The sequence below is a fragment of the Filobasidium floriforme genome, assembly GCF_021052385.1.
Source record: "Filobasidium floriforme strain CBS 6241 chromosome Unknown HD553scaffold_19, whole genome shotgun sequence".
Classification (NCBI taxonomy): domain Eukaryota; kingdom Fungi; phylum Basidiomycota; class Tremellomycetes; order Filobasidiales; family Filobasidiaceae; genus Filobasidium; species Filobasidium floriforme.
Window position 1 is genome coordinate 452,667 of NW_025763640.1, and position 21,435 is coordinate 474,101.

General features: G+C 52.9%; 9 protein-coding genes across 9 annotated transcripts; 5 read left to right on the plus strand and 4 right to left on the minus strand.

Annotated features, from left to right (window-relative positions):
* The first annotated feature begins 178 nt into the window (after positions 1 to 178).
* On the plus strand, positions 179 to 4,016 carry HD553DRAFT_89108 (uncharacterized protein). The gene is made up of 7 exons (XM_046184570.1): positions 179 to 293; positions 377 to 455; positions 523 to 553; positions 676 to 1,347; positions 1,426 to 2,542; positions 2,611 to 2,909; positions 2,979 to 4,016. Exons 1-7 carry the CDS (start codon positions 271 to 273, stop codon positions 3,863 to 3,865), a joined length of 3,108 nt encoding a protein of 1,035 aa, XP_046034551.1. The 5' UTR covers positions 179 to 270; the 3' UTR covers positions 3,866 to 4,016.
* Positions 4,017 to 5,071: 1,055 nt separating this feature from the next.
* On the minus strand, positions 5,072 to 6,484 carry HD553DRAFT_316131 (uncharacterized protein). Its single transcript, XM_046180575.1, has 5 exons — positions 6,296 to 6,484; positions 5,740 to 6,202; positions 5,591 to 5,654; positions 5,342 to 5,482; positions 5,072 to 5,245 (listed from the first exon to the last, which is right to left on the minus strand). Exons 1-5 carry the CDS (start codon positions 6,402 to 6,404, stop codon positions 5,192 to 5,194), a joined length of 831 nt encoding a protein of 276 aa, XP_046034552.1. The 5' UTR covers positions 6,405 to 6,484; the 3' UTR covers positions 5,072 to 5,191.
* Positions 6,485 to 6,706: 222 nt separating this feature from the next.
* Positions 6,707 to 9,205, plus strand: HD553DRAFT_316136 (alpha-1,2-mannosyltransferase). Its single transcript, XM_046180576.1, has 12 exons — positions 6,707 to 6,756; positions 6,832 to 6,915; positions 7,005 to 7,390; positions 7,491 to 7,671; positions 7,750 to 7,802; positions 7,877 to 7,905; positions 7,984 to 8,091; positions 8,182 to 8,274; positions 8,372 to 8,478; positions 8,548 to 8,646; positions 8,712 to 8,785; positions 8,852 to 9,205. Exons 2-12 carry the CDS (start codon positions 6,868 to 6,870, stop codon positions 8,895 to 8,897), a joined length of 1,224 nt encoding a protein of 407 aa, XP_046034553.1. The 5' UTR covers positions 6,707 to 6,756; positions 6,832 to 6,867; the 3' UTR covers positions 8,898 to 9,205.
* A 114-nt stretch (positions 9,206 to 9,319) lies between these two features.
* Positions 9,320 to 10,522, plus strand: HD553DRAFT_344444 (uncharacterized protein; the record flags this gene model as incomplete). Its single annotated transcript, XM_046182986.1, has 2 exons — positions 9,320 to 10,036; positions 10,106 to 10,522. 2 exons carry the CDS (start codon positions 9,320 to 9,322, stop codon positions 10,520 to 10,522), a joined length of 1,134 nt encoding a protein of 377 aa, XP_046034554.1.
* A 48-nt stretch (positions 10,523 to 10,570) lies between these two features.
* HD553DRAFT_89208 (uncharacterized protein) lies at positions 10,571 to 12,618 on the minus strand. Its single transcript, XM_046184571.1, has 4 exons — positions 12,411 to 12,618; positions 12,098 to 12,341; positions 11,620 to 12,034; positions 10,571 to 11,552 (listed from the first exon to the last, which is right to left on the minus strand). The coding sequence occupies exons 1-4, from the start codon at positions 12,489 to 12,491 to the stop codon at positions 10,619 to 10,621; spliced, it is 1,674 nt and encodes a 557-aa protein (XP_046034555.1). The 5' UTR covers positions 12,492 to 12,618; the 3' UTR covers positions 10,571 to 10,618.
* Positions 12,619 to 12,766: 148 nt separating this feature from the next.
* On the minus strand, positions 12,767 to 16,073 carry HD553DRAFT_299180 (uncharacterized protein). Its single transcript, XM_046178603.1, has 6 exons — positions 15,969 to 16,073; positions 15,607 to 15,897; positions 14,808 to 15,527; positions 13,707 to 14,740; positions 13,024 to 13,644; positions 12,767 to 12,959 (listed from the first exon to the last, which is right to left on the minus strand). Exons 1-6 carry the CDS (start codon positions 16,018 to 16,020, stop codon positions 12,936 to 12,938), a joined length of 2,742 nt encoding a protein of 913 aa, XP_046034556.1. The 5' UTR covers positions 16,021 to 16,073; the 3' UTR covers positions 12,767 to 12,935.
* Positions 16,074 to 16,279: 206 nt separating this feature from the next.
* Positions 16,280 to 17,775, plus strand: HD553DRAFT_316141 (coatomer epsilon subunit-domain-containing protein). Its single transcript, XM_046180577.1, has 6 exons — positions 16,280 to 16,402; positions 16,476 to 16,487; positions 16,561 to 16,963; positions 17,022 to 17,157; positions 17,240 to 17,466; positions 17,546 to 17,775. The coding sequence occupies exons 1-6, from the start codon at positions 16,357 to 16,359 to the stop codon at positions 17,649 to 17,651; spliced, it is 930 nt and encodes a 309-aa protein (XP_046034557.1). The 5' UTR covers positions 16,280 to 16,356; the 3' UTR covers positions 17,652 to 17,775.
* A 136-nt stretch (positions 17,776 to 17,911) lies between these two features.
* HD553DRAFT_275344 (Tim10/DDP family zinc finger-domain-containing protein) lies at positions 17,912 to 18,488 on the minus strand (the record flags this gene model as incomplete). The annotated part of the gene is made up of 2 exons (XM_046177897.1): positions 17,912 to 18,047; positions 18,157 to 18,488. 2 exons carry the CDS (start codon positions 18,486 to 18,488, stop codon positions 17,912 to 17,914), a joined length of 468 nt encoding a protein of 155 aa, XP_046034558.1.
* A 103-nt stretch (positions 18,489 to 18,591) lies between these two features.
* Positions 18,592 to 19,378, plus strand: HD553DRAFT_89276 (uncharacterized protein). The gene is made up of 5 exons (XM_046184572.1): positions 18,592 to 18,754; positions 18,831 to 19,026; positions 19,101 to 19,183; positions 19,248 to 19,269; positions 19,331 to 19,378. The coding sequence occupies exons 1-5, from the start codon at positions 18,690 to 18,692 to the stop codon at positions 19,343 to 19,345; spliced, it is 381 nt and encodes a 126-aa protein (XP_046034559.1). The 5' UTR covers positions 18,592 to 18,689; the 3' UTR covers positions 19,346 to 19,378.
* Positions 19,379 to 21,435: the final 2,057 nt, after the last annotated feature.

Sequence of the window (21,435 nt, forward strand, 5' to 3'; positions counted from 1 at the left end):
GGAAGTCCCAAAGGATCTATCATCAATTCTCATTCCCTTCAGTTATCAAACCACTCGTCTTCCAGTATCGTCAGGAGAAGAGTAGGGATGTGTCAAAGATAACCCTCTTGCATCCACCGAAGCATCTTCACACCACTAGACCCGTCGGGCAACAATCGACCATCACGATACTTTCTGATTCAATCACGCCCACACTACAAAATTACTTGACCTCCTTTACGACCTCGAAAGACAACACACAACCTCCTGCACGACTATACTTTCACGAACATGGCGGACGAGATCCTTTACAAGCAAGTCCTCTCGCTTCATATCACGTGGAATATCGGAAACTGATCTTCGCCTACCTTTGATGCAATGCGTGATCGACCCTCAGCGATGCAGCGCTCAACGCACTTACGAAACCCCAATTACACGCCTTGTGTGAGAGGTATGACCTCAAGACCAGTGGAAAGGTAGGCTGTGTAATCATTTCCATATCTGTAATATGAGGGTATTAACTCAACTGGGATGATCGAACAGAGCACAGAGATGGTTCGACGACTCGGAGATTGTAAGTCTAGCGTCCATCGCCAAGTCAAAGGATGGTTATATCGTTTCCTTTCGGGAACGGCGAGAAGAGAGCATATCGACTGACGAACGTCCTGCTCCTCCCCGGTAATCTCGGTCTTTCAGATGGTCGACGACTCAATGCCTTTGAAGCTGCCAATCCCGTGAAACACATAGGTGGAGGAGGACAGATGGAAGTCCTCCAATCACAATCAACAAGACCCCGTCTACAACAGAGACGGTCTTCCCGTTCTTCACACTCTCGATCGCCTTCGCCTTGGAATCTCTTCTCGTCGGCGTGTCATCGTCAGGAAGGTCCGCTATTCGAAGGTCTGGGACGGCCTTTCAACACCAGGGATGATGATGGCGATAATCGCATCTACGACAACGATGAACATGCAAGAGGGAACGAATATGGCGGCGGGGAAGCGTCCGAGATGACACGAGATGATTCGGCTTGGGAAGTCCTCAGCGACCGAAGGGCGAGCTTTGAAGAGAATCAGACTCGGAATCCGGCGGGTGTGCGTGAAGATAGTCAGGAGGACGAGGATGAAGCGACTATGCTCGGGAGGAGCATACCGGGGTCTTACGTCAAACATGTACCTGGTTCGACCATTCCGCTCAACGGAAGGACGGAAGGAGGGAGGTACGAGACGTTGAAGAGCTGGAAATCGGCTGATAACGGTGCTACCGGTACGAGAGGCTGGATGGAAAAGAGTACGAGCAGGTACGAAGGAGACGGAGAGAGGATGCACATGCAGGATTTCGGTTCGAACCACAGGGGTCACAGTCGCAATGGTAAGCGAGTTCTATATTATGTGCTCGTCGTCCTCATTCGACGAGCAGGGAGTCTGATCTTGCTCTGTTTCGTGACAGGAACGGCACCTGAACACAAGAGGACGACGTCTTTGACCAAGAAATCGTTCGAATCGCTCAAGGCGATGACGGCTTCGTTCTCCTTGCCGACCAATTTGAGGAAACGACGGTTCAACCCTGCCGCGGTCCTCGAGACCGAGGTGGACAGTTCAGTCCAGCCGGGCAAGGATAAGAGGGCAAGGAGGTCTTCGGGGAACGTCCTATTGAACCGAGCAAAGAGCATGGTCGACGTCACCAAGAAGCACGAGAGGAAGAGGTCGAGTCCGTTCGTCCTTCCTTCGCCTGGAGCTACTCGGTACATACCCTACACGCCTCCAGAGTACCGAGCTCGACCTGTCACCTCTATGGCTGCCTTTACCTTGCCTGTGGATGAACCTGTTGTCGGTGTTCCGCAGAGACACTCTCAACATGCCGATATCAAACGGGGTAGTACGATCCGGATCGTAGACTCGTCGACGTTCGAAAGAGACCGAGTCGGTTCGGACGATGGAACCAGCTTGAGCGGGTTGTCTGAAGGAGCGTGGATGTTGGGCCTCCCAACGCAGAACAAGGTCAAGAACGAAGGTTTAGGACTATCAAGGAGTCCTAGTCCGCCAGCGTCTAGCACGCTACCGCCTCTTCGTCAGAGCACCATGGCGGAGGACATGACCGGGTTGGAATCTTACCTCGATACTGAGATCGAGCACGGTTTAGAATCCGAGGAGGAAAAGGAAGAGTTAATGGACGAAGCTGTGCCGGCGAGCGGGCATGATGATTATGGATTGCCCGTCGAGAGCCCGACGTCGTCCGGGTTCAAGCTGCCGGGAGCTTATCCCTCGACTAAGGAGCGCAAAGCATCGGCATCGGCTGCAGGAAATGGAAATGGCGAGAATGGGAACCACTTTGCCTTTGGATCTTCCTCTCAAGGCGTTTCCAATGATCAGTTTGCGAAAGCGGGAGAAGATCTTCTTCGGGAGCTGAATGCCAAGCTGATGGATAGAGGGGTGGCGGGAATCGCACAGCCGTTGTCGCAAACGACTCGAGAACGAAAGAATGATGGTACAGGGATTCCTCTTGATGTCGAGAAGAGGGTTCTGGCGGGAAAGTATGATAGGGCGCATCAGAAGGAGTTCTCAAAGTGAGTACCTGATGGGTTGCCTGTGGGCTTCATCTGATGCTGAATACTGACCGCTCCGGATCCTGCAGGATGGCAGAGCTCAACGCGCATTTCCCGGGCAGAAGGGTCGTCAGTGGCGGTCGACTCGCTCAGAACGGGCTTCCATCCGACAACGCGCGACCTGTTCAGACAGCTAAACGCAAGGCTTCTGCCGAGTTCACACCTTCCGCGCCCAACGGACTGCCCTTGAGGCACGTCAAGTCGGCTGCTTTTCTAGGCCGACAAGACAAGACACGGAGGTTGGACAAGGTCGAGGATGTGGAGGATAGTCCTCGAATCAAGAGGATGAGGGTGGACCGGTCAGCTGCTGCGAATGAGAGGAATGGAGGTAAGACGTCGCGAACGCAAGTCGAGGTCCTGCAATGCATGCTGACATGTTACAACGCCGTCTCTACAGGCCGGGCCAGAACGGCGAGCGGATTTGGGGTGGTGACTGCGCTTGCAAATGGGACCAAGAATACCGTATCGACCGTCAAGAAGCGGTTGTCGGGCGGTCCCGATACCCTCTTGAGCAAGGTCGACGATCGTGCTTCGCATGCGCCTCGGAGGATCATTTCCGGCAATAAACACTCGGTAGTTCCGGAAGGCCTGCCAAGTCGAAATGCCGCCACATCGACGCAGAGGGATATGCAATCTTCGCAAAGCCGTAGCTATGCGAAGAGTAGCAGACCTCCTCCGCCTATTCCGAACGGACTGTCGGAGTTGGGGATTCGGACGAGAACTGGAGCCAGCTCGACCCAGCCTTCGTCCACGTTGCCGAGCTCGCTACATGATCGTCCTCAACAGACATCGCGGATTCCTTCGTATCGGGTCGTGTCGAACGGTTCGGCGACGAGCCGCACGAGCATGTTGCGGTCTCATGGCGAGAAAGCTGGTCCGACTGTCGCTACTGAGCGGGGGCGGTCGACAGTCCCGGCTTTGGTTCAGCGCGACAACAACCAAGATCGAGATAGGAAACCATCCGGAATCCCTAGCAAGCTCGTCAACCCGAACCCTGGGGCGTCGTATTCTGCAGCTGAACCGGCGGATATCAAAGCGAAAGAACCGCGTCTCGCCAAATCGGTTACGAGGACGACAACCACGTTTCGTACTGCAAAGACGGTCGCGGCGACTAGCACGCAGAGTCCCGCCCGCGCCAGAAGCAGACTGCGATCCCCAACCGTCCTTGGAGTCCGTGGCCGTGTCAGCCATGCCAACTTGCGGATGGCGGCCAAACAGCACGAGCTGGTTACCAAGCGCTCCCAGATTGAAGCGGAGAGGGGCTTGAGAGAGGCGCTAGCCTGAGAAACTGCCCGTAGGACGCACGAAGTGCTCGCCACGCCACGACGATGATACGAATACGATATAGAGATCCAGAGAATTGATGACCGGCCGCATTTGCGTTGGGGGTGTCGGCGAAACTCGATGAATGGCTGTACATTCATTACGTACAATGCGACACGCTAGACTCGACTGTCAAATATGATTCATGCGGTTCTAGCTGTATGCGTGGAGATCCCTGTCCGCCTCGAAGATCAGTCTATTTCAGAGTTTCCTTGTGCATCGGTTATCTCGGTGGCAAGCTGGACGAAATGATTGTCATTCGCTTATTTGCCATGGGATGCGAAACTATCCCATTTTCTCTCGTCTTTATAGTGACGATCCGAGCAGAATGATTCATACTTCCATCTCTCTTGCGCCAGCTCCATCTCCTGGACGAGCCCTTCAGACCTGTTCCAGGCGCTCGTGACGATTTGTCTCTCGGAGATGGAGGACTCTCGGTATCTGCACGACGCAGCTTTCTTCTGATACCTCAATGGTAAAGCGGGATTTCCCCGCACCGGCGGTACAGAAGTGTTCGCAAGCAACTTCGCAAAGGCCTTTCGACCATTTGAGATGAGTTTGGGAAGGTTACGGGTTGTGGAACGCATCGAGGTGAGCAGATGAAAATCCCTTCAAATCGACACACTCTTCGAAACTGACCGTCTAGAACTCGGGCCACGTCTTTTGGAGCGTTTTTGCCCCACATGGCTATAATATATCCACGCTAGCAGTCCATTCTTCGATACAACATGGGGATCAGAACTCGATTTAGCAGCCAGCTCGACTTTGCATGATGTTGAAGATGACTGATGAACCCTCTTGGCTGACCTTCATATACAATGCTGCGGAACCAGCTCTCCTCCCCAACCAAGAGGAAGAGAACGATTTCGATGACACGGTTGTGACGAAATCAGGGACTAGCCAAGAGCATCTGCAAGATGTTCAGTACAAGGCCGTCTATCAGGAGGATTTCAAAAGGCATAGACGGGTCAGCATCGGTGTGACTATCAGCCGATCGGCTGGCGACCTCGGAACAGGTGTTCAAGACCTGTAAGAAGGCATCCCCAATTCCTCACGTTCATGACGAGGCAGTGCAAAAAAAAAGCCAGCTGCAGCAAGGGATATTGCTCCGATGCGTCCTGATCAGTATTGGGACCGGACCAGACCTTCGACCAGTCCGAACCATAGAGATAGAGACAAGACGACGGTGTTTTCGGTTCTTTTCTCGACGGGAACTCCATCTCATTAAGCATTACACCAGTCTCAATCTCGGGTTGACAACCGAATCTATTCGTCTCGACTCGATTTCTACTTTTTCTCGTCCTTCTTTTCCTCCTTGGGCGGTGGGGGGATCTTGAAGTTCTGCACATGAAAGAAAGCAAACGGGCATACTTGTTCAGTATCGACAACACGATCGAATATACGTATATCGAGCTTTGAAGTAGACCTGTAACTCACGGTAGGAACGTAATCCACACCCTCCTCGTGTTGACCCCAAGGACTGGCGGCGTCCCCAAAGTTTCGGAAGGCCTGGGTAAGCTGGAGAGGTTCGTAGACGACCCGTTTCTTCTCCTCGTCGTATCGAACTTCGGTGTAACCCTGTCATGATCCACGTTCACGCATACGCATAAGCAAAAGAGCGAACAAGGTGAAGGTAAGCCGGGGGAAACACTTTGAATGGGGAAAAGAGGAAGAGATGATACGCACGGTCAGGGGGAAATCTTTTCGCAGAGGGTGTCCTTCGAACCCGTAGTCGGTCAGGATTCTTCGGCTACGCGGGATCAAGCAAAGCGGGAACCGATGTCAGCAATTGGAACATACGGTATCCTCTCAGATTTATGCATTCCTCGACTCACAGATCCGGGTGACCCGAAAAGAAGACGCCAAACATGTCCCACACCTCCCTCTCGTACCAGTCCGCTCCCCTGAACAACCCCGTGGCCGAGGGCACCGGCGTGATCTCGTCCGCATACGTCTTGACCCTGATCCTGCTGTTATGCGCATAACTCAAGAGGTGGTAGACCACTTCGAACCTGTGCGAACGGGTCGGGACGTCCACGGCGGTAATGTCCATGACGCTCTTGTATTGGCACCTGTGGTGGTCCCGCAAGAACTGGAGCACGGGGAGGACGCCGGAGGGAGCCGTGTAGAGGGTGAGTTCATCCTTGTAGATGGAGAATTGCTGAACGTATTTAGGGAGACAGGTAGTCAGGTATTGGCCGTAGGTGTGGAGGGGCGAGGAGAGGGGAGCAGAGTGAGTGGCAGGGTTGGGAGGGAGTTTCTCGGGAAAGGGCGGGACCGAGCCTTGAGGGACGTCGGCTGTGGGCGAGCGGAAGAGGAGGTGACGGTATCGTATCAGCTCTATGTTGGTCGACGATGAAACCTGTATCACGATCGACAACCTCGACTCACGCATGTTGACGGCAGCGCTCGAACGGATCCCTCGGGCGATCACCGCGGTCCTTACGGGACGCACGGCGGCCTGCCTGAGCACGCTGGTGATGGAGGTCCTGGATGCCATAATGTCCCGAGTGTGAGAGGTTACGGGTAGCTAAAGGCTATACAGGTGATACAATTGTGATGATTGACATGATCACAGAGCTCTCGATGAATACGAGATCGTCGATTGGAGGGGGTCGGGTCAATGTGGATGAGATGGAGGGAGTTGAGAGGGAGATTATCAATCCGCGGTGCAACCAGAGAGGAGGCTATCTGACGTAATCTCTCATTCCCGATGCCGGCATCGCTCTCTCCACTCCCTTTGATATCGCTGCGACGGCACAGCCCATGTCAATAACTTGCATCTTCGGGGTATGCAACGACTGTGCAACTGTCTTGGACACCATAGTCGTCAATAGATAAGAATACGCAGGGTATACAACCTACCTGCTCTCGCTGCAAGACCTCTGTTGACGAGTAAAGCGCTCTTCCCGCGCACATTCATATAGGACGCCAGGCGAAGCACCACTTTTGCTTTGCCCAAGATGATGGTGCCGAAATGGAGATACTTAGCCGCAGCGGCTGGAATGCTGGCAAGTCGTTGCAAAAAGCTCCCATATCAAATTTCGAATGAAACTACGACCCGAGGCTGAACGAAATCGCTTGGATTTGCTGTGAATAGTTCGGGCTTCACCTGCTCCTTTCAGTCACGTCAACGACATACTCTCATCATACCTCCATCACCAAGATCCTTCCTAACGGCGTCAAGTCCTCAAACCCCACTGACGACTCTTCCTTATATCATCCTAATGCCGGCGTACCAGGCTGGGCATCAGAGCATACACCTTGGCTAGAGGGGAGCATGGTCGTGCCCCCGTCAAGCATCCCCAAGAACCATACCGACCCCAACAGGCGTAAAGCAAAAGCGGTCTTCGTGGTACTGGCCAGGAACTCGGATTTGTGGGCCTTGACGGATAGTATGAAGCAGATGGAGGATAGGTTCAACCACTGGGCGGGGTACGATTGGGTGTTTTTGAACGATGAGCCGTTTGACGACGTCTTCAAAAAGTGAGTCCTTGACGCCCTCTCGACGTTTCTTTGGGGGAACGCTGCCTGGGGAATCGCGTTGATTTATCGCTTCTTTGGTCGGCTTCTCCCAACCTTTCAGGTTCACTCAGTCCCTGACCAACTCTAAATGCTCGTACGGCCTCATCGAGCCTCACGAGTGGCATCAACCCGATTGGATCGACGAAGAGAGAGCGACGGCGGCGAGGGAAGAGATGATCAGGAAAAAGGTCATCTACGGGCATTCGGTGCCTTATAGGAACATGTGTCGGTACAATTCGGGCGTGAGTCCTGCAGTCTCGCGGGGGTCGTGCTCTAAGAGGGAGAAAGCTGAGATTGTTTCGGTCGGTTTGGTTGGGTAGTTCTTCTTCAGGCATCCTCTTTTGGCCGATTACGACTATTACTGGAGGGTAGAGTGAGCTCGGCAGCGTTCATCAGCTGAGGTGGTCTTTAACGCTAATTCGATCGACGTCCACCCCCTCTTGCTAGACCGTCGGTCAAGTTTTTCTGTGATATCGGTGAGCACAGCGATAGCCCAGTCCTACATGTGAAAGGACGACATTCTGATGCTCAATCCGCCCTTGTTCGTGTCACAGCCTACGACCCCTTCCTCGTCATGCAAGATCAAGGCAAGGTCTACGGATTCACGATCTCCCTGTTCGAGTACATCGAGACGATCCCATCTCTTTGGGACAGCGTCAAGGGTAAGTGCAATGATCTCGATCTGATCTACGCCCCGGTTGTGATACGACGGACCCTCAAGCTGATATCACATCTGATGCCACCCCGTTCAGACTTTATCAAGAAGTACCCTGAATACATTCCGGAAGGAAACGGGATGAAGTTTTTGAGTGACGATGGCGGCGAGACGTACAACAGGTGTCATTGTGAGTTGTCAATCTGCTCTGCTCTTGCTTTGTGCCTGTAACGGCTCGTTAAGCCGGCTTGCTGATCCTTCGATTTTATTTTGTGGAATGTTTATAGTCTGGTCCAACTTTGAGATCGGTGACCTGAATTTCTGGCGATCAGAGGCATACATGAAGTTCTTTGAACATCTGGACGAGGCGGGTGGATTCTACTACGAGCGATGGGTAAGCTCTTGTGTTTGTTCGGACTCGTAGCGAAAGTTCATCGATTGACGTATATGTCACGGGTCATAGGGAGACGCACCGGTCCATTCGATCGGAGCGGCGTTGTTTGCGAAAAAGGAACAGATCCACTTTTTCGAGGATATTGGGTACAGGCACGAGCCTTTCCAGGTGAGTATTCGAGTCAAAGATCGAGATCGGACCCTATGCTGAGCCGATCTATACGATACGAACAGCATTGTCCGCAAGGCGAAGCTCATTCTCGAGGAAAGTGCTGGTGTGATGTTAGCAACAACTTTGATTGGGAGTGGTAAGTAGTCTAAGGCATATATATTTCGGAGACGAGAAACAACCAGCTGAACCCCGGCAATCACAGGTACTCTTGTACGAACAAGTACGTTGACATGTTCAAGGATGAGTGAGAATTAGACAGTTTCGAATAAGGGAAGGGGTCACGAGGGAGAATGTCACGGCCGTCTCACTCTTTGACAAGCGCGACGGAATAAATAGTCGTCGTTCTCATTCGTCTGGTCTGGAACCAGGAGAACAGAGAGCCATCTTGTATCAGCGACACAAAAAAGACAAGGCGCACGACGCTGAGGCATCTAGAGACCACAATGACGATTCGCATGCAGGTCCCTCCGTATCAGAAGCTCTTATTTACAAAGTCGGTCTTCGTTTGGCCTGAGATTCCTCGCGCGCCGCCCATCTGATCTTCAGATGTTGGAACGATTGAACTTCTTGCTGCTTGGTCGCGGTGCTCTGAGAACATATAGGTCTTTAGCTATCTATAGCATTACCGCCACCTTCTCGTACTTCATATAGCAACACAGTTGAACCAGAGATGTTGTCCAAATCCCTGGCGGAAAGCCGGAAAAGCGTCGAGCGTTCGAGGCGCTACTTGGAATCGGTCCGACAAGAACCTTCCCCGTCGCACTCCCTCTACACCGCATCCTATGACGCCAACCATGTCTCATTGACTACCGTGCTTAAACACCTTCGTCAAGAGGTGACTTCCCTGTCCCTGGCCTTCTCTGGCAAGGAGGTCCTTGTCCCAGCTGCCATCGCTCAGGCTGAAAAAGTGGGCCTCAACTTCGATCGATTGGCGGCTTGTGTGCTCGCTGTGCCAGCCGGAACATGTCTACAACAAGAATGGCGAAAAGGCGTCGATGGGATCGGAGAACACATATTGAAACTCCTAGACGTGTTCATCGAGGATCTGAAGACGTCGAATAGTGATGTTGCAGCCATGGCCAAGGCATCATCGTCAAAGCCGGGACCGAAGCCTTTTCTGGTAGCGACATCGGCTATCTGGTCAGCGATCGACCTGATGCTCAGCAAATCGAGCTCGAGCGAGCGACAAGCCCTGAAACAGGTCTGGAGATATGATCGGGAGTGCATGGACGACGCCTTTGCCGAGTTCAAGGAGATGCTCGAGGTCGACGAGGGAGTCGGAGAGGACGAAGATCTTGGTGGAGATGATGAATGGGCAGAGCTAGAGAGGAACCTTGCGGGAGGTACCGACAATATGACGGAAGAGGAGAGGGAGCGTGTAAGAAGTGTAAGTACGGCACTTGAAGACTCGTGCGCAAGGCTCAAGGCTGACTCCTTGCTGTCGAATGACTTGCAGTACGACACCACGGTCCGCTTAATCATGGCGATCCACAATCGATTTGCCAAGTTCACCCTCGATCAGCCGCTAGCACTCGAGCTACCCACGCATCTGGAGACATCACATTCGCTCTCCTCGAACATGGATCTATTCGTGTCTAGCCTGTATTCTCCTCAGGCGGAGGGAGACATCGTCAAAGGGGCCGAGGGAGTGATCGCTGATGCATACAAGTTGTGCGATCTAGCGGTACAAGCTATCGAACGAGTCGGATCACAAACCGATCAAGCGGCGGCTGCTCTGGACAAGCTGGCCCTCGACGACACGCGACCTAGTGAGGTAGCCAACGATGACGGTTTGGAAAAGGAGAAGAAGTGGATGGACGTCTGGAGACAACAGATGGAAAAGGCGCAGAAGGCCCGCGCAGGAAGCGCATAATAGCTGTCCATACGGTTCAACGTTGTTGGCGCATTCACCAAGTTGTATAATTCCTAGGCAGCGGTATGGAGACATCGCTCACCGTGGCGGGTCGCATCATTCCATCATATGATCGATAGCATCGGTGTCGAATAAGTTGAACATTCCCCCCGGAGAGGATGTAAGGTGTGCCCTGTCGGACAGCGAGAATGCACGTTTGACTTTTCGTCGGTCGCTCGGGACTCGGTGTCCAATCAGACCTGCCTTGGCGTGAGGTTGGGAGGAGCGCTTTCTGGCTGATGGGGGTCGGATCTTTCCTTGACTGGATTTCGAAAGCGAATTGAGCCGATGCAAGGGCGCGTGACCGCTCGACGATCGACGAGAGTAAGGGGCAGACGGCGAGACAGGCGATCGTGGACCAGGAACAGAAGGGCCCAGATCCTCATTTGGGAACCAGAAGCACGGCCTGGAAGCGGGAGAGGAATACGGAGAAGAAGAGCGCAATTGGGTATCGTGGTCGACCGGGCTCCTAGCAACGGACCAAAGGTCGGCTGTCAGAGGAGACGGAGTACGGGGTACTTTGGCGAGACCCAGCTCTTTCATCTCTGCAGCTAGGGCATCGTCCTCTGTGACTCCTTGATAGTGACTCAGCGCTGTACGAATCAGGTCTGTATCGGATTGTAAAATCCCGGCTGACAAAACCGTGTTTGTGTTTGTCGTTTGTATAGCAGGGATGTTCGTATGGGAATCGGACAGTGCAGCCCTTACGTTTCCGGTGGCAAGCGAAAGCGACCCCGTCCGACGTAGCTGACCGAGCTGACTGTTTGTTCGGGTGAGCCCGACAATGGTTGCCATACTGTTCGTTCGAGATCTAGCAAGACCGAGCGCTCTTCTCGGTAATGATCCAGATCGTTGTGAAGGCGGTGTGTAAACGAGTGTTCCGCTCATGCTCGCGGTACGTGTGATACCAAGAGTGATTCGATTATTGTGCGTGGTCCGTCCTCGGCTCGCGATTTCTGTCGATGCTCCCGACAAAACTTGTAGAGAATTCCTGCGTCAGACAGTGATGCTAGTCAGTGCTCCGGCTCGTATAGGATCTCAGACAGACAAGCTCATACCCGTTTCGTCCATGACCGCTCGTTCGCCCTAGGGTCCTCCTTTCACGCCTCGCTCCCCTTTCGTTTCCGTTACTATGGTTCGGATCCCGTGCGTCGCGTTCCGTTTGGCTCAATGCTCTCGTTCGCAGAGGCGTGCAACCCGTGTTCATGCTAGAAGGTATCGACTGACTATTTTGAGAAGAAGACAGGCGAGCCTGTCGAGCGGCGGTTTGACGGAGAGTCGAGCTCGATGGCATATCGGAGGCCGGGGTCCGATCATGGCAACCCAATTGACCGTACTTCGCTATCATCGCATCCAGTCCCAGTAGCCTTGAACTCGCCGGTCTGCCTTTTCGAGTAATCGGATCTTGACCGTGAGAGGAGCTCTCCTGGTTGCCTTCCTCAAAGCTGCTTCGAGTCCGCTTGCTGCTTCTGCCTACTCGGACACCAATTAGACTGTGAGAACCCAGACAAGATCCCTTTCAAGGACTCGACTTACTCTGAGATGTTCGCTTCACAGGTATTGCAACCCCTCCGATATTATCAAACCGCTGCGGGTCGGTGTGCGAGTTTGTCGAGGTAGACGGCACTGAGCTAGCTCCTGCTCTGCCCACCGCGGCGTGATGCCGTTCAGGCATGTTGAAACTACTCTGAGACGATTGGCGACTGCCAAGGTTATTCTGCAATGAATTGTGACTTGATGTACGGCGTTTGACCGAGCGAGACGTCATAGGACCCGTTTCCTGATCAAGAACGATCGATCATCATCAGCTTCTTCGGCGAGGCGGCTTATATACGTCGAGCACACTCACATCGTCAGCATCATCTGCATTATCGATCAGGATCCTCCTTCGTTTACCGATGAGATCGCCTCCAGTTCTGACTGGCGGCATTTTGGGATTGAGAAGGTATCAGAAGGCTTTCCAGACAGAGGGCAGTGCGGTGTCGAGAAAGTCGTGCTCTGCTCTGTCCGCCGTTTGAGATGTTCTGGAGACGAGGTTTTGAGACGGTAGATCCACAAGTTGGAGTCGCCTGCCCAATACTCTGCTCAGTAGAGTCGAATGGTAAGTCAATGATGGTAGTTGATCGCACTCCAGAGGCTATTAAACGATCCAAGAAGTCCCAGTCCGAACCGAACTGAACTAAACGCCCCCCACAAAGTAAACAAGAGAAAGAATTACGTCATCGAATTTGCAAGACTGGGTTCGTCATACAAGAAGCAAGAAGGTCATTATATATAGTTGTCGTTGTTATCAAGAGAAGTTCGTCATGATTCGTTCGTATGTCGGTATGCTGTATGCTTGATCTGGTATGGAAGTGCCCGACGTCCCGGATAGTTACGCACAAAATACGGAAAACAGCTGGAACCATCGCCGGCTGATATCAGTCGGAGCCTATCATGATGCTGTTCTCACGGGGACTGACCTCTCTACTGAGCGCATCTCCGATCTTTTGACGTCCGTCCCCTTGCACCGCATCGGCAAAGAAAAGCTCAAGATCTCGGACCTTTGTTGTTGAACCTTCGAGCCGAAGCTTCTCTTCCTCCCACTCCCGTTTCCTCTCCTTGAACCCCGTCCAGAATGCGATGGCGGTAGGATAGCGCTTGATGATCGCTCCGACCTTCTCGGCAGACATCCCCTTGACACATAAGAGCATCTTGGCCCATACGTCAGCTGCGGTCTGATTGGCGTTCTTGCCGTTGATCGATTGGAAAGTCTCGAACGAGATATGAAAAGGCTGGTGAGGATGCTGGGCTTTCAGTTGTCGCTGCAGCCGAACATAGGTCGTCCGGGAGATGTACCTCGTCGGTATCACGTGCAAGTCTTGTCCCCTGAGAGCTTCGACGATATTCTCCGTCAAGACTCGCAAGAAATCGATAGTCTCGGACAGCTTGTGCGTCTCTTTCAGGAAGAAGCCGCTGACAATCTGAGTCTGGGATTTGGCGGTAGCGATTTGTAGCGATAGTGAAGAATCCGGTTTTCTCTCGATGTCCCAGCTTTCGACAACGTAATAGACGTGTCCAATGGATGAGTTCGTCAATCGATACTGCGAACAGGTGGTCAGTGCCAACTTCAGCTGGTAACTTCCGAGGACATGCTCGCACTCACCTTCTGATCATCATACCGCCCATCCCGTATACTCGAGCACAGGTCGTCCAACCGTTTCCTCTCGACAACGTAATCCAACATGCACTCCCTCTCATCCCCAGAAAGTTGTTGCTGCACCCCAGCTTTAAGTCTCGCCATCCAAGTGATATCTCCCAGCTTGAGCGCCCTGACATCAACCCGGATCCCATGGTCTCGCAGACCTTTACAGATGGCTTCCTCGTCACGGCGGTTTTTGATTTCTCGGGTGTCCATGACGAGGACAATCTCGTAGCTTTCGGCGTCGTAGCGTATAGCATCGCAAGATCGGAAAGATGGGGTGTCGTTCGGGGCCGGCCGGTCTATCGGCTCATCCATGCCAGGAACGGCAGTCTCCTTGGACCGCGGTGCAGCAGTGCCACCGCTCTTCTGCTTTTCGATATTGTAGCTAGTGGTTTCTGTCTCCTCGATGTCTAGCTCGATGACAGAGCCAGTTTCACGAGATCCCGTTCTGCTCACCGGATCGCGATGCTTTTGCGGACGAGGAACTCGCAGTGGAGCGAGGGGAAAGTCTTCGGCTGACGACTCTGACTCGAGCTCTTCTCCAGCGGCAGTATCAGGGCCGGCGATATTTTTCGACACGCTCGACAGTTGCTCTGTCTGCGCGACGTATGTGCTGATCAAGGCGTCGAAGCCATCATCTGCGTAGACGCTTGAAGACGGATGAGGAACTTCCATGTCTGCATTCTCGATGGTCAAAGCCGCAGCTGTAGCGACGGAGATGACAGCCACCTGGCTAGTCCCTCCGGGCGCAGCCTGAGTACGAGCCTGCCCTAGAAAGCCCTCGCAAGTCTGTGGGGCATTGGCTTCCAATATCCAACCGTCGAACTGCATCCCGCTAGAAGTATCCCGCGCTTGGACCAGATTCCGAAGCCGGCTAGCTTGCGGGTGAACAAGGTGTTCCGCTCGGACCCTGATCTTTCTGACGGGCAAGAAGAGTTCCGCATCTTCCGAGCGCTGGGCGTCGATCAGGTGTTCCACTGGGACATCTCCGGGTCCTGTGTAGGAGGTAGAATATTAAGAATCACTTCAGGTTCTGTCGAGACGTGGTAAGAAAGAACTCACCTAGGTAGCTGAAGAGCAGAGGGTTCCCTTCTCGAACCAAAGTCGGTGGGTTTAGAACTGCTGGTCGCATCGAGTCGCTCGCGGTCCGGGCCACAGCACTACCTCGAGCAACCGAGTTATCCGCCGCCGCCTTTGCCCCTCTGCCCGCTTTTCTGGTCTGATCAACCGGGCCCAACGCCTCCTTCAAAGCCAGAGCGCTCGCCCATCCATCCCGTGTCAACCAGAACCTAGCCGGATTCCCCCTCGTACACACAAGCCCCCTTCCCAATAACGTCTTCATAGAACTCCAAGCGGTATAATGCCCCCCCGTTTCGGACTTTTCGAAATCGGAATCGCAGTGCTTTTTGGCTGCGGCGATGACGTCCTGTTTCGTCAACTGGGCGTTCTGAAGCGCGATGTTGAGGCGGTCTTGTTGGGCATCTTCAAACGAGGCGATGTCTTCAGGGTCTTCTAGATCGGAAGGTGGGAGTTCAAGAGGTTGTTGGTAGTCCTCCGTCAGGTTCGAGAGCAAGGAGAGCAAGATGGCATAGCCTCCACTACGAGCTTTTGGGACATAGAGTTTCGGTGTTTTCGCTTGTAAAGTCTTGGTCTTTTTCTTCTTGTGTGTAGTGGACGCTGTTCCATCCTCAGATCCCGAACCTTGTTCTTGGGGTGGGCGTCCTTTACGTTTGACTGATTGCGATTGCTCTGGTGCGGTGGTCGGGGCTGTAGTTGATAGACCTTCAGGTCGGCCCGGCGAAGTCAATGTTAATGGTCAAGATGACTGGATAATCCGTCTTCTACGGTCTCGCATACTGACGGGGTCGTGGCACAAACCCCTCCTCTGCTTCGTCTTTTTCTTCACCTGAAGGGGATACCGATACCGTGGCTGCTTCTTCATTCCTTCCATGCGGAAAAGGCACTCCGAGATTGACATAATGCTCTTTCTGACGCTGCTCGAGCATCTTGACCATGGTGGGTCCGACATTCGCCAGGGTGATCAACTCCTGCGGTTTGGTGAACGGTAAGGGGCAAGATCGGATCGAATTACACGCTTTCCTGTAAGTGTTTGCGGCTTTCCACTGCTTGATCTCGGCTTCCTGCTGAATAGCTAATCGGGGAAGAGCCAGTGGATCAGAATGTTGATGACCTGCTCGTCCTTGTGAGCTCTCTTTGGCTTACCCTCAGCCCATTGCAGGAACAGCGGATTGCCGCACACGGGTTTACGAGGCATGGCTGACCTCTCGTCCCCAGACTGAACCTTCTGAGATTCTAGCTCTTCGGATGTGGCAGCTTAGGAAGAGCCGGAAGAGAGGCCCCTTGGTGAAAATGAGAATGGTTGATAGAAGTTCCTGTTGTTGCATGATCTCTCTGTTTCGCGCAAGACCGAGCTTACGTAACATTTACGGCAGCGGGGTACAGCGACCTCCCTGTGGTCTCTCGGGACCCTTTGAACATCATGGACCTCTCAACTCGATCACCGTTCACATTTTGTTGTCATTGCAAGGCGGATCAATCTGCTAAGTTGATAAAACACTAGACCTCTACATTCTTCGCTCTTCGTACCAAAATGGACAGCGACGCTCTTTTCCTCGTCAAGCAGCTCTTCTGGCAGGGTGAGCCGAAGGCTCGCTGTTACCTGTCTAGGCTCTGCGATTGACACCTGTCCTCATTCCTACGTTTCTTCAGGGGCTTACAAAGGTCAGTCGTTGGGCTGAGGCGTCCGATTAATGACTGGGGATTGTTTGCTGACATGCCTTCCGTTGACACACAGCTTGCATCAACGAAGCCACCTCGGTCGACATCAGCGATCAGACCGATCCCGAATCACTCTCCCGAGCCATCTACGCCGCCCGAGCCCATCTAGCTCTTCCATCTCGCGATATCTCCTCTGCACTCTCCGTCCTCGAACCTGCTCTTACGGCTGACGAACCCGCCGCTTCCGTTCGTGCCGTCAAGTCCTTTGCCGAGTACCTCCAAGCCGAGGACAAGGCGAGCAAAGTCGAAGAGCTGAGGGATCTCGTACTGGAATACGATGCCGAGGAGGTCAATGACGAGACGAGAGAAGAGGAGAGGATCGTAAGGAGTATGGCAGGGACGGTATTTATCCTGGAGAAGGAGGTCGAAGAGGCTGTAACGACCTTGAGCGAAGGTTGCGGAAAGACCGACTTGGAATGGTTAGTTCAACACCTCCATCATAAAACTACCAGTAGCTGATGATCTCGCCATACACAGCACCGCTCTCTTGGTGCAATTGCTGCTCAGCATCCATCGTCGTGATGTCGCCCAGACTATCTACCAGAACGCAAAGTCGTTCGGCGAAGACTCGTTGCTCATGCAAATCATGGAGGCCTGGATTGGAATGAAGACGGTGGGTCGAGGCAGTCCCGACTGTGCGGCATGGAGGTCAAGCTGGCTTATACGTCTGGTCCCTTGATGATCTATCTTAACAGGGAGGTCGACCCCTCAACCAGTCGTACTACCTCTACGAAGAGCTCTACCAACTCCCTTCCGGTCGAACCCCTACCGTTTTAGCGTCTCATGCTGCGGCTCATCTTCTGCTCGGTCACGTCGATGAAGCCAAGGCGGACATTCTCGAGGCTCAACAGACTGAGAATGGGAAGAACGATGCTGCTGTGCTTAGTGTCGGCGCCACGTTGGGCATGCCTGGGTGTTTCGAGTGAGTGTTCCCAAAGAACTTCTGAATCCAAATTCGATTGCCCAGGCTGACGACACCCTATTTTATGTCATCGTGCTAGGCAACTGAAATCGGTCGATCCTTCTCACCCGAGCGTCTCCGAGTGGGAAGCAAAGTCCCGAGAATTCGACGAGGCGGCCGCCAAGTTCAAGCCCGTTTCGGCTTGATCTCGCGTAGACCTGTTCGAGCATGTCAAACTGTTGTAACACGAGGAGTTTCTCTAGATGGAGATGAATGAATGGCCACTCCTGTGCGAAGTTGTTCTGTGCTTCGGTGGGCGGGTTTGTGCGACGCCGGATATTTACGTGAAGCAATGTTCGATGGATGGTGTATTCATACAGTGTGCCAAATTCTGTAGCTCGGCTGTCATGCTGTCCCTTGATTTCTTCGTCAACCTCTTCCGTTCCCCTTGCCCGTCTTTGCCAGTCTAGTGCATGCCCCCCTTCTGCTGCTCGATCTGCTTGACGATGAATAGCGACGAATCGAGGAACCTGTCCACACAGTTTTCGAGACACGAAGCTTCTCCTCGGCTGAATTTCGACCCGATCGAACCGGTGATGCAGCTAATGGTATGCAGTAGCACGTAGTTTGCACGGCGATATCAGCATCAGCAGGAGCGATTTGTGAATATGAGCGGAGAAGTAAGAGGTCGGGGCGGGACCGATGACTCACGTGTTCCAACATCGATCAGTCAGATCGTGGATGGAAGATTGCATCTTGGCCTTTGCCTGCTCCTGCTCCAGGAAGGTAGCGAGCTCTCGCTGTTTTTGCCGAACATGAATACAAGCCCGAGCGATCAGATATTTGGTCGCGAATATTGTTGCGGCTGAGGACGAGCGGGACTCGCCTGGGTGGGCTCGTCGAACACCGGTTGCTGGTTGGATGCCATCTTGTGAGTATCTATCGAGCTGATGTCGAGTATGACAGGGCTTGAAGAGGCTGTTGCCGGGACGTTCATATGAGTTCCAGCTCGTTACGAATTCAGGATCTTGCTCGTTGCCCATCGCCAAGATTCTTGCTTATCAAGAAAAGCCAGCCTCGACAAAATCAAATGAGATGACGAAGATGACGTGTACAGAAGGCCTCGGATCCTCTGATCCCTTGCTCGTCAAGAGAGACAGAGGTAGGTAGATGACCTTGACGCTACTTAGCTCTTTGACTGGACCCGAAACGACCTACAATCGTACTGTTCCACTCTTCCCAGGATGAGTGACGCTTACGATTTCCGTCCAGGGGGTTCCCTGAAACTCAAGGGCGACAAGGACAAGAAGTGGGTAGAATACAATTAAATCGACCTGCTGATTCGCGAACCGAAGCACTGATTTTACATTCGCTGCATCCGTTAGGAAGAAGAAGAAGTCTTACACCGATTCGGAAAGGGCAGTAGTCAAGGATGATATAGAGAGGTCAGGTCGGGCGGCAGAGATCAAGGGAGGAGAAGGTTCCGGTCAGGCCGGGTCGAGCTCGAATCCTGGACTGGTCCCTGAAGGAAGGAAGAAGACGGCAGCTGAGGAGAAGTATGACAAGATTCGAGAGGAACGAGTGGGTAGATGTGTGAGCTGTCGGGAATCAGTGCACTAGTCTGATCCCCTTGCTGTCGGGATCCGGTTTTCTAGCGACGGGAACGAGCGAAGAAGCAGGCAAAGATGACACACAAAGACCGGGTGGCACAGTACAACGCAGCTCTCGATCGTCTAAGGTGAGTCGGTCGTAATGGTCCTGCAATCAGAATCGTATTGATCTCGATTTTTAACAAATCCCAGTGAACATCACGACATGCCGAGGGTAAGCTTGGGGACTACTATGCTACCTGATTCCCCCGTGGCTAATCGTGGTCGTCATACAGATTGGACCCGGTTAATATCCTTTCTCTCTCGGTGCTCAACCAGCGTCTCGGTACAGAACCACTCTCTTCGGGATCAGCCACTATTTCCCATTTTGTATATAGCCTTCATTGGCGAGATGACAGACATCCCATCGACATTGACACAAGATCGCGACCGCCCGAAGGGCTTCTGGGACAACACTCCTGAACGACATGATACAGGGCAGAGGTCTCTCTCTCTTGTCGAGCAACTGATTCATCCGAAAAAATCTATTGACAGACGCAAGTACATTATGGGAACAGAGCTAGAGCTCGACCTGGGCGATTGGGCCGGACATCTGGGAATGCACGGCCATCCTACAATCAATCAAGATCCACCTATGGGTCACGTGAGTGTCAATTCCGTTGAGACTCGCCAAGTAATCTTGACTGCTTGTTGGATCGACGCCGGACGAGACGATCTGAGCTTCGACCGGCGGATGTCTGACTAGCTACGAATGAAATTACAAATACTTTCGACTACCATGTCGCAATCATCGCTGATCAGCATGTCGACGAGCTCTTGCGCAGTCCTCTGTGACGATAATTCACACGGAAAAGGTTGCTTGCGTATTTCTTGGTAATGACCCATGATAATATTACCATCCGTAGGCGCCTTGCGTTACAAGGACAACATCATCACGACGTTGTGTGTATGAATCTGTAGATTATCCGGCCCATTGATGAGCTTCTGACCCAGCATCTCGGACTGCCGCGAAGATGTCGAAGTCGAGCAGCTTCAAGCCGAAGATTGGCGCTCCATGTAGGAAGAGAGAAAAACGGGGCTGTAAGTGACTTATTTCGTCCCTGACACCTCGAACAAATACCATACACGGGGTTTGGGCTATCCATCTAGGCAAAGGTCTAGAGTTTGCCTATGACATCCTGCACAACACGACCTTGGAAGAGGGATCAAGGAATTGGTGGGGGCAACAACCGAATGCTTGACCCCTCCCTCCTTATTGACACCAACGGATCTGGCGGATCACCATCATGATCGCATGGAATCTCCATGCTAGTAGTGAAGGACGGCAGTTTCTATGTTGGCAAGACCCGTCACACAATCAAACAGCATTGGAAGGAGTACCCCACTGCGGGGTCAATCACAAGGTGAGTTGCGCTCAACCGCAAGCCAACAAATATCCCACTGAATCCGCCAAAGACGAAGACAAGACCGGAGCCGAGTGCGAAGTCGAATACGGCCTTGTAGAACTCAAGGCCGAGGAGCCAGACCGCGCATGGGACGATTCCGACGACTCGGTCGAGTCCAACGACTCAAACGACTCAGACAAATGTCGCGAGTCAGACAAAGATCGCAAGTCGGACAAATATCGTGGAAGGCAAGATTGCGCAAGTCGAAATTGTGCGAGTGAAGGTTGGGGCGTAGGGACTGGGGCCGGCAGGAACATCCTGGTGCCTTCCTGCGGCCGGCATCACAATTTCAATGAGGCAAGTCCACAAAGGTGGTAATTGAACACGTCTGACAAACTTTCTAACTCCTCCCACCCCATCATTCATCAACCGACCCCCCACCCACCGACCTGAACACCCATCCTGGCTGTCCCGCGATCCGGGACCCGACAAGGTCCGTGCCACTGAACCTCACCAATACAGGTCCAAGCACGAAAGAAAGAAGGCAAATGGTCTGGTATCAGGAAGCGAGGGCAAACAGAGGTAGACAAGCAAGGATGAGTGACTTGACCGGGAAGTCTAACTTCGATTCAGTATGTCGCTTATTGGAATTTTTCTGCTTGATGGCGACATCGGAGTTCGAAACAGAGGCGTTCTCTTCGGTTCCAGCGTTCTCCTGCTGTCGAGAGACATTCTCATTGCTTTCTCCATTGTGTCCAGCAGGCTTCTGACCCATCTTTTAGAGTTGAGGTGAGACAAACATCGTGCAGGCGTGTAGGCGTGTAGCTTGCAGACAGACGGGACTCAGTTGTCCGAAAACTCAGTGTGGCAACCGAATTCTCTCTTTAATGCAGTAACAACGTAGGCATGGTTATTTTGTCGCAGCGACGTAACTCGTCATACGGCTGTGGCTCCCTTTTCAAGGCTGCGAATAGCGATTCGAGACGACACGTTAT

Bases quoted from the DNA above. Each gene is read 5' to 3' on its own strand.
- HD553DRAFT_89108 (XM_046184570.1), top strand. From the start codon at position 271: ATGGCGGACGAGATCCTTTACAA. The intron at 2,543-2,610 runs GTGAGTACCTGA...CGGATCCTGCAG, and splicing joins CATCAGAAGGAGTTCTCAAA to GATGGCAGAGCTCAACGCGC. The intron at 2,910-2,978 runs GTAAGACGTCGC...CCGTCTCTACAG, and splicing joins TGCGAATGAGAGGAATGGAG to GCCGGGCCAGAACGGCGAGC.
- HD553DRAFT_316131 (XM_046180575.1), bottom strand. From the start codon at position 6,404: ATGGCATCCAGGACCTCCATCACCAGCGTGCTCAGGCAGGCCGCCGTG. The intron at 6,203-6,295 runs GTGAGTCGAGGT...GCTCGCCCACAG, and splicing joins GAGCGCTGCCGTCAACATGC to CCGACGTCCCTCAAGGCTCG. The intron at 5,483-5,590 runs GTGCGTATCATC...GGATCATGACAG, and splicing joins GAAAAGATTTCCCCCTGACC to GGTTACACCGAAGTTCGATA.
- HD553DRAFT_316136 (XM_046180576.1), top strand. From the start codon at position 6,868: ATGATGGTGCCGAAATGGAGATACTTAGCCGCAGCGGCTGGAATGCTG. The intron at 7,672-7,749 runs GTGAGTCCTGCA...TTGGTTGGGTAG, and splicing joins TGTGTCGGTACAATTCGGGC to TTCTTCTTCAGGCATCCTCT. The intron at 8,786-8,851 runs GTAAGTAGTCTA...CGGCAATCACAG, and splicing joins AACAACTTTGATTGGGAGTG to GTACTCTTGTACGAACAAGT.
- HD553DRAFT_89208 (XM_046184571.1), bottom strand. From the start codon at position 12,491: ATGCCGCCAGTCAGAACTGGAGGCGATCTCATCGGTAAACGAAGGAGG. The intron at 12,342-12,410 runs GTGAGTGTGCTC...GTTCTTGATCAG, and splicing joins ATGCAGATGATGCTGACGAT to GAAACGGGTCCTATGACGTC. The intron at 12,035-12,097 runs GTAAGTCGAGTC...GTGTCCGAGTAG, and splicing joins TGTGAAGCGAACATCTCAGA to GCAGAAGCAGCAAGCGGACT.
- HD553DRAFT_299180 (XM_046178603.1), bottom strand. From the start codon at position 16,020: ATGCCTCGTAAACCCGTGTGCGGCAATCCGCTGTTCCTGCAATGGGCT. The intron at 15,898-15,968 runs GTAAGCCAAAGA...TTCCCCGATTAG, and splicing joins GTTCCTGCAATGGGCTGAGG to CTATTCAGCAGGAAGCCGAG. The intron at 15,528-15,606 runs GTCAGTATGCGA...GCCGACCTGAAG, and splicing joins GGGGTTTGTGCCACGACCCC to GTCTATCAACTACAGCCCCG.
- HD553DRAFT_316141 (XM_046180577.1), top strand. From the start codon at position 16,357: ATGGACAGCGACGCTCTTTTCCTCGTCAAGCAGCTCTTCTGGCAGG. The intron at 17,158-17,239 runs GTGGGTCGAGGC...CTATCTTAACAG, and splicing joins CCTGGATTGGAATGAAGACG to GGAGGTCGACCCCTCAACCA. The intron at 17,467-17,545 runs GTGAGTGTTCCC...TCATCGTGCTAG, and splicing joins GGCATGCCTGGGTGTTTCGA to GCAACTGAAATCGGTCGATC.
- HD553DRAFT_89276 (XM_046184572.1), top strand. From the start codon at position 18,690: ATGAGTGACGCTTACGATTTCCGTCCAGGGGGTTCCCTGAAACTCAAG. The intron at 18,755-18,830 runs GTGGGTAGAATA...TGCATCCGTTAG, and splicing joins AAGGGCGACAAGGACAAGAA to GAAGAAGAAGAAGTCTTACA. The intron at 19,184-19,247 runs GTGAGTCGGTCG...AACAAATCCCAG, and splicing joins GCAGCTCTCGATCGTCTAAG to TGAACATCACGACATGCCGA.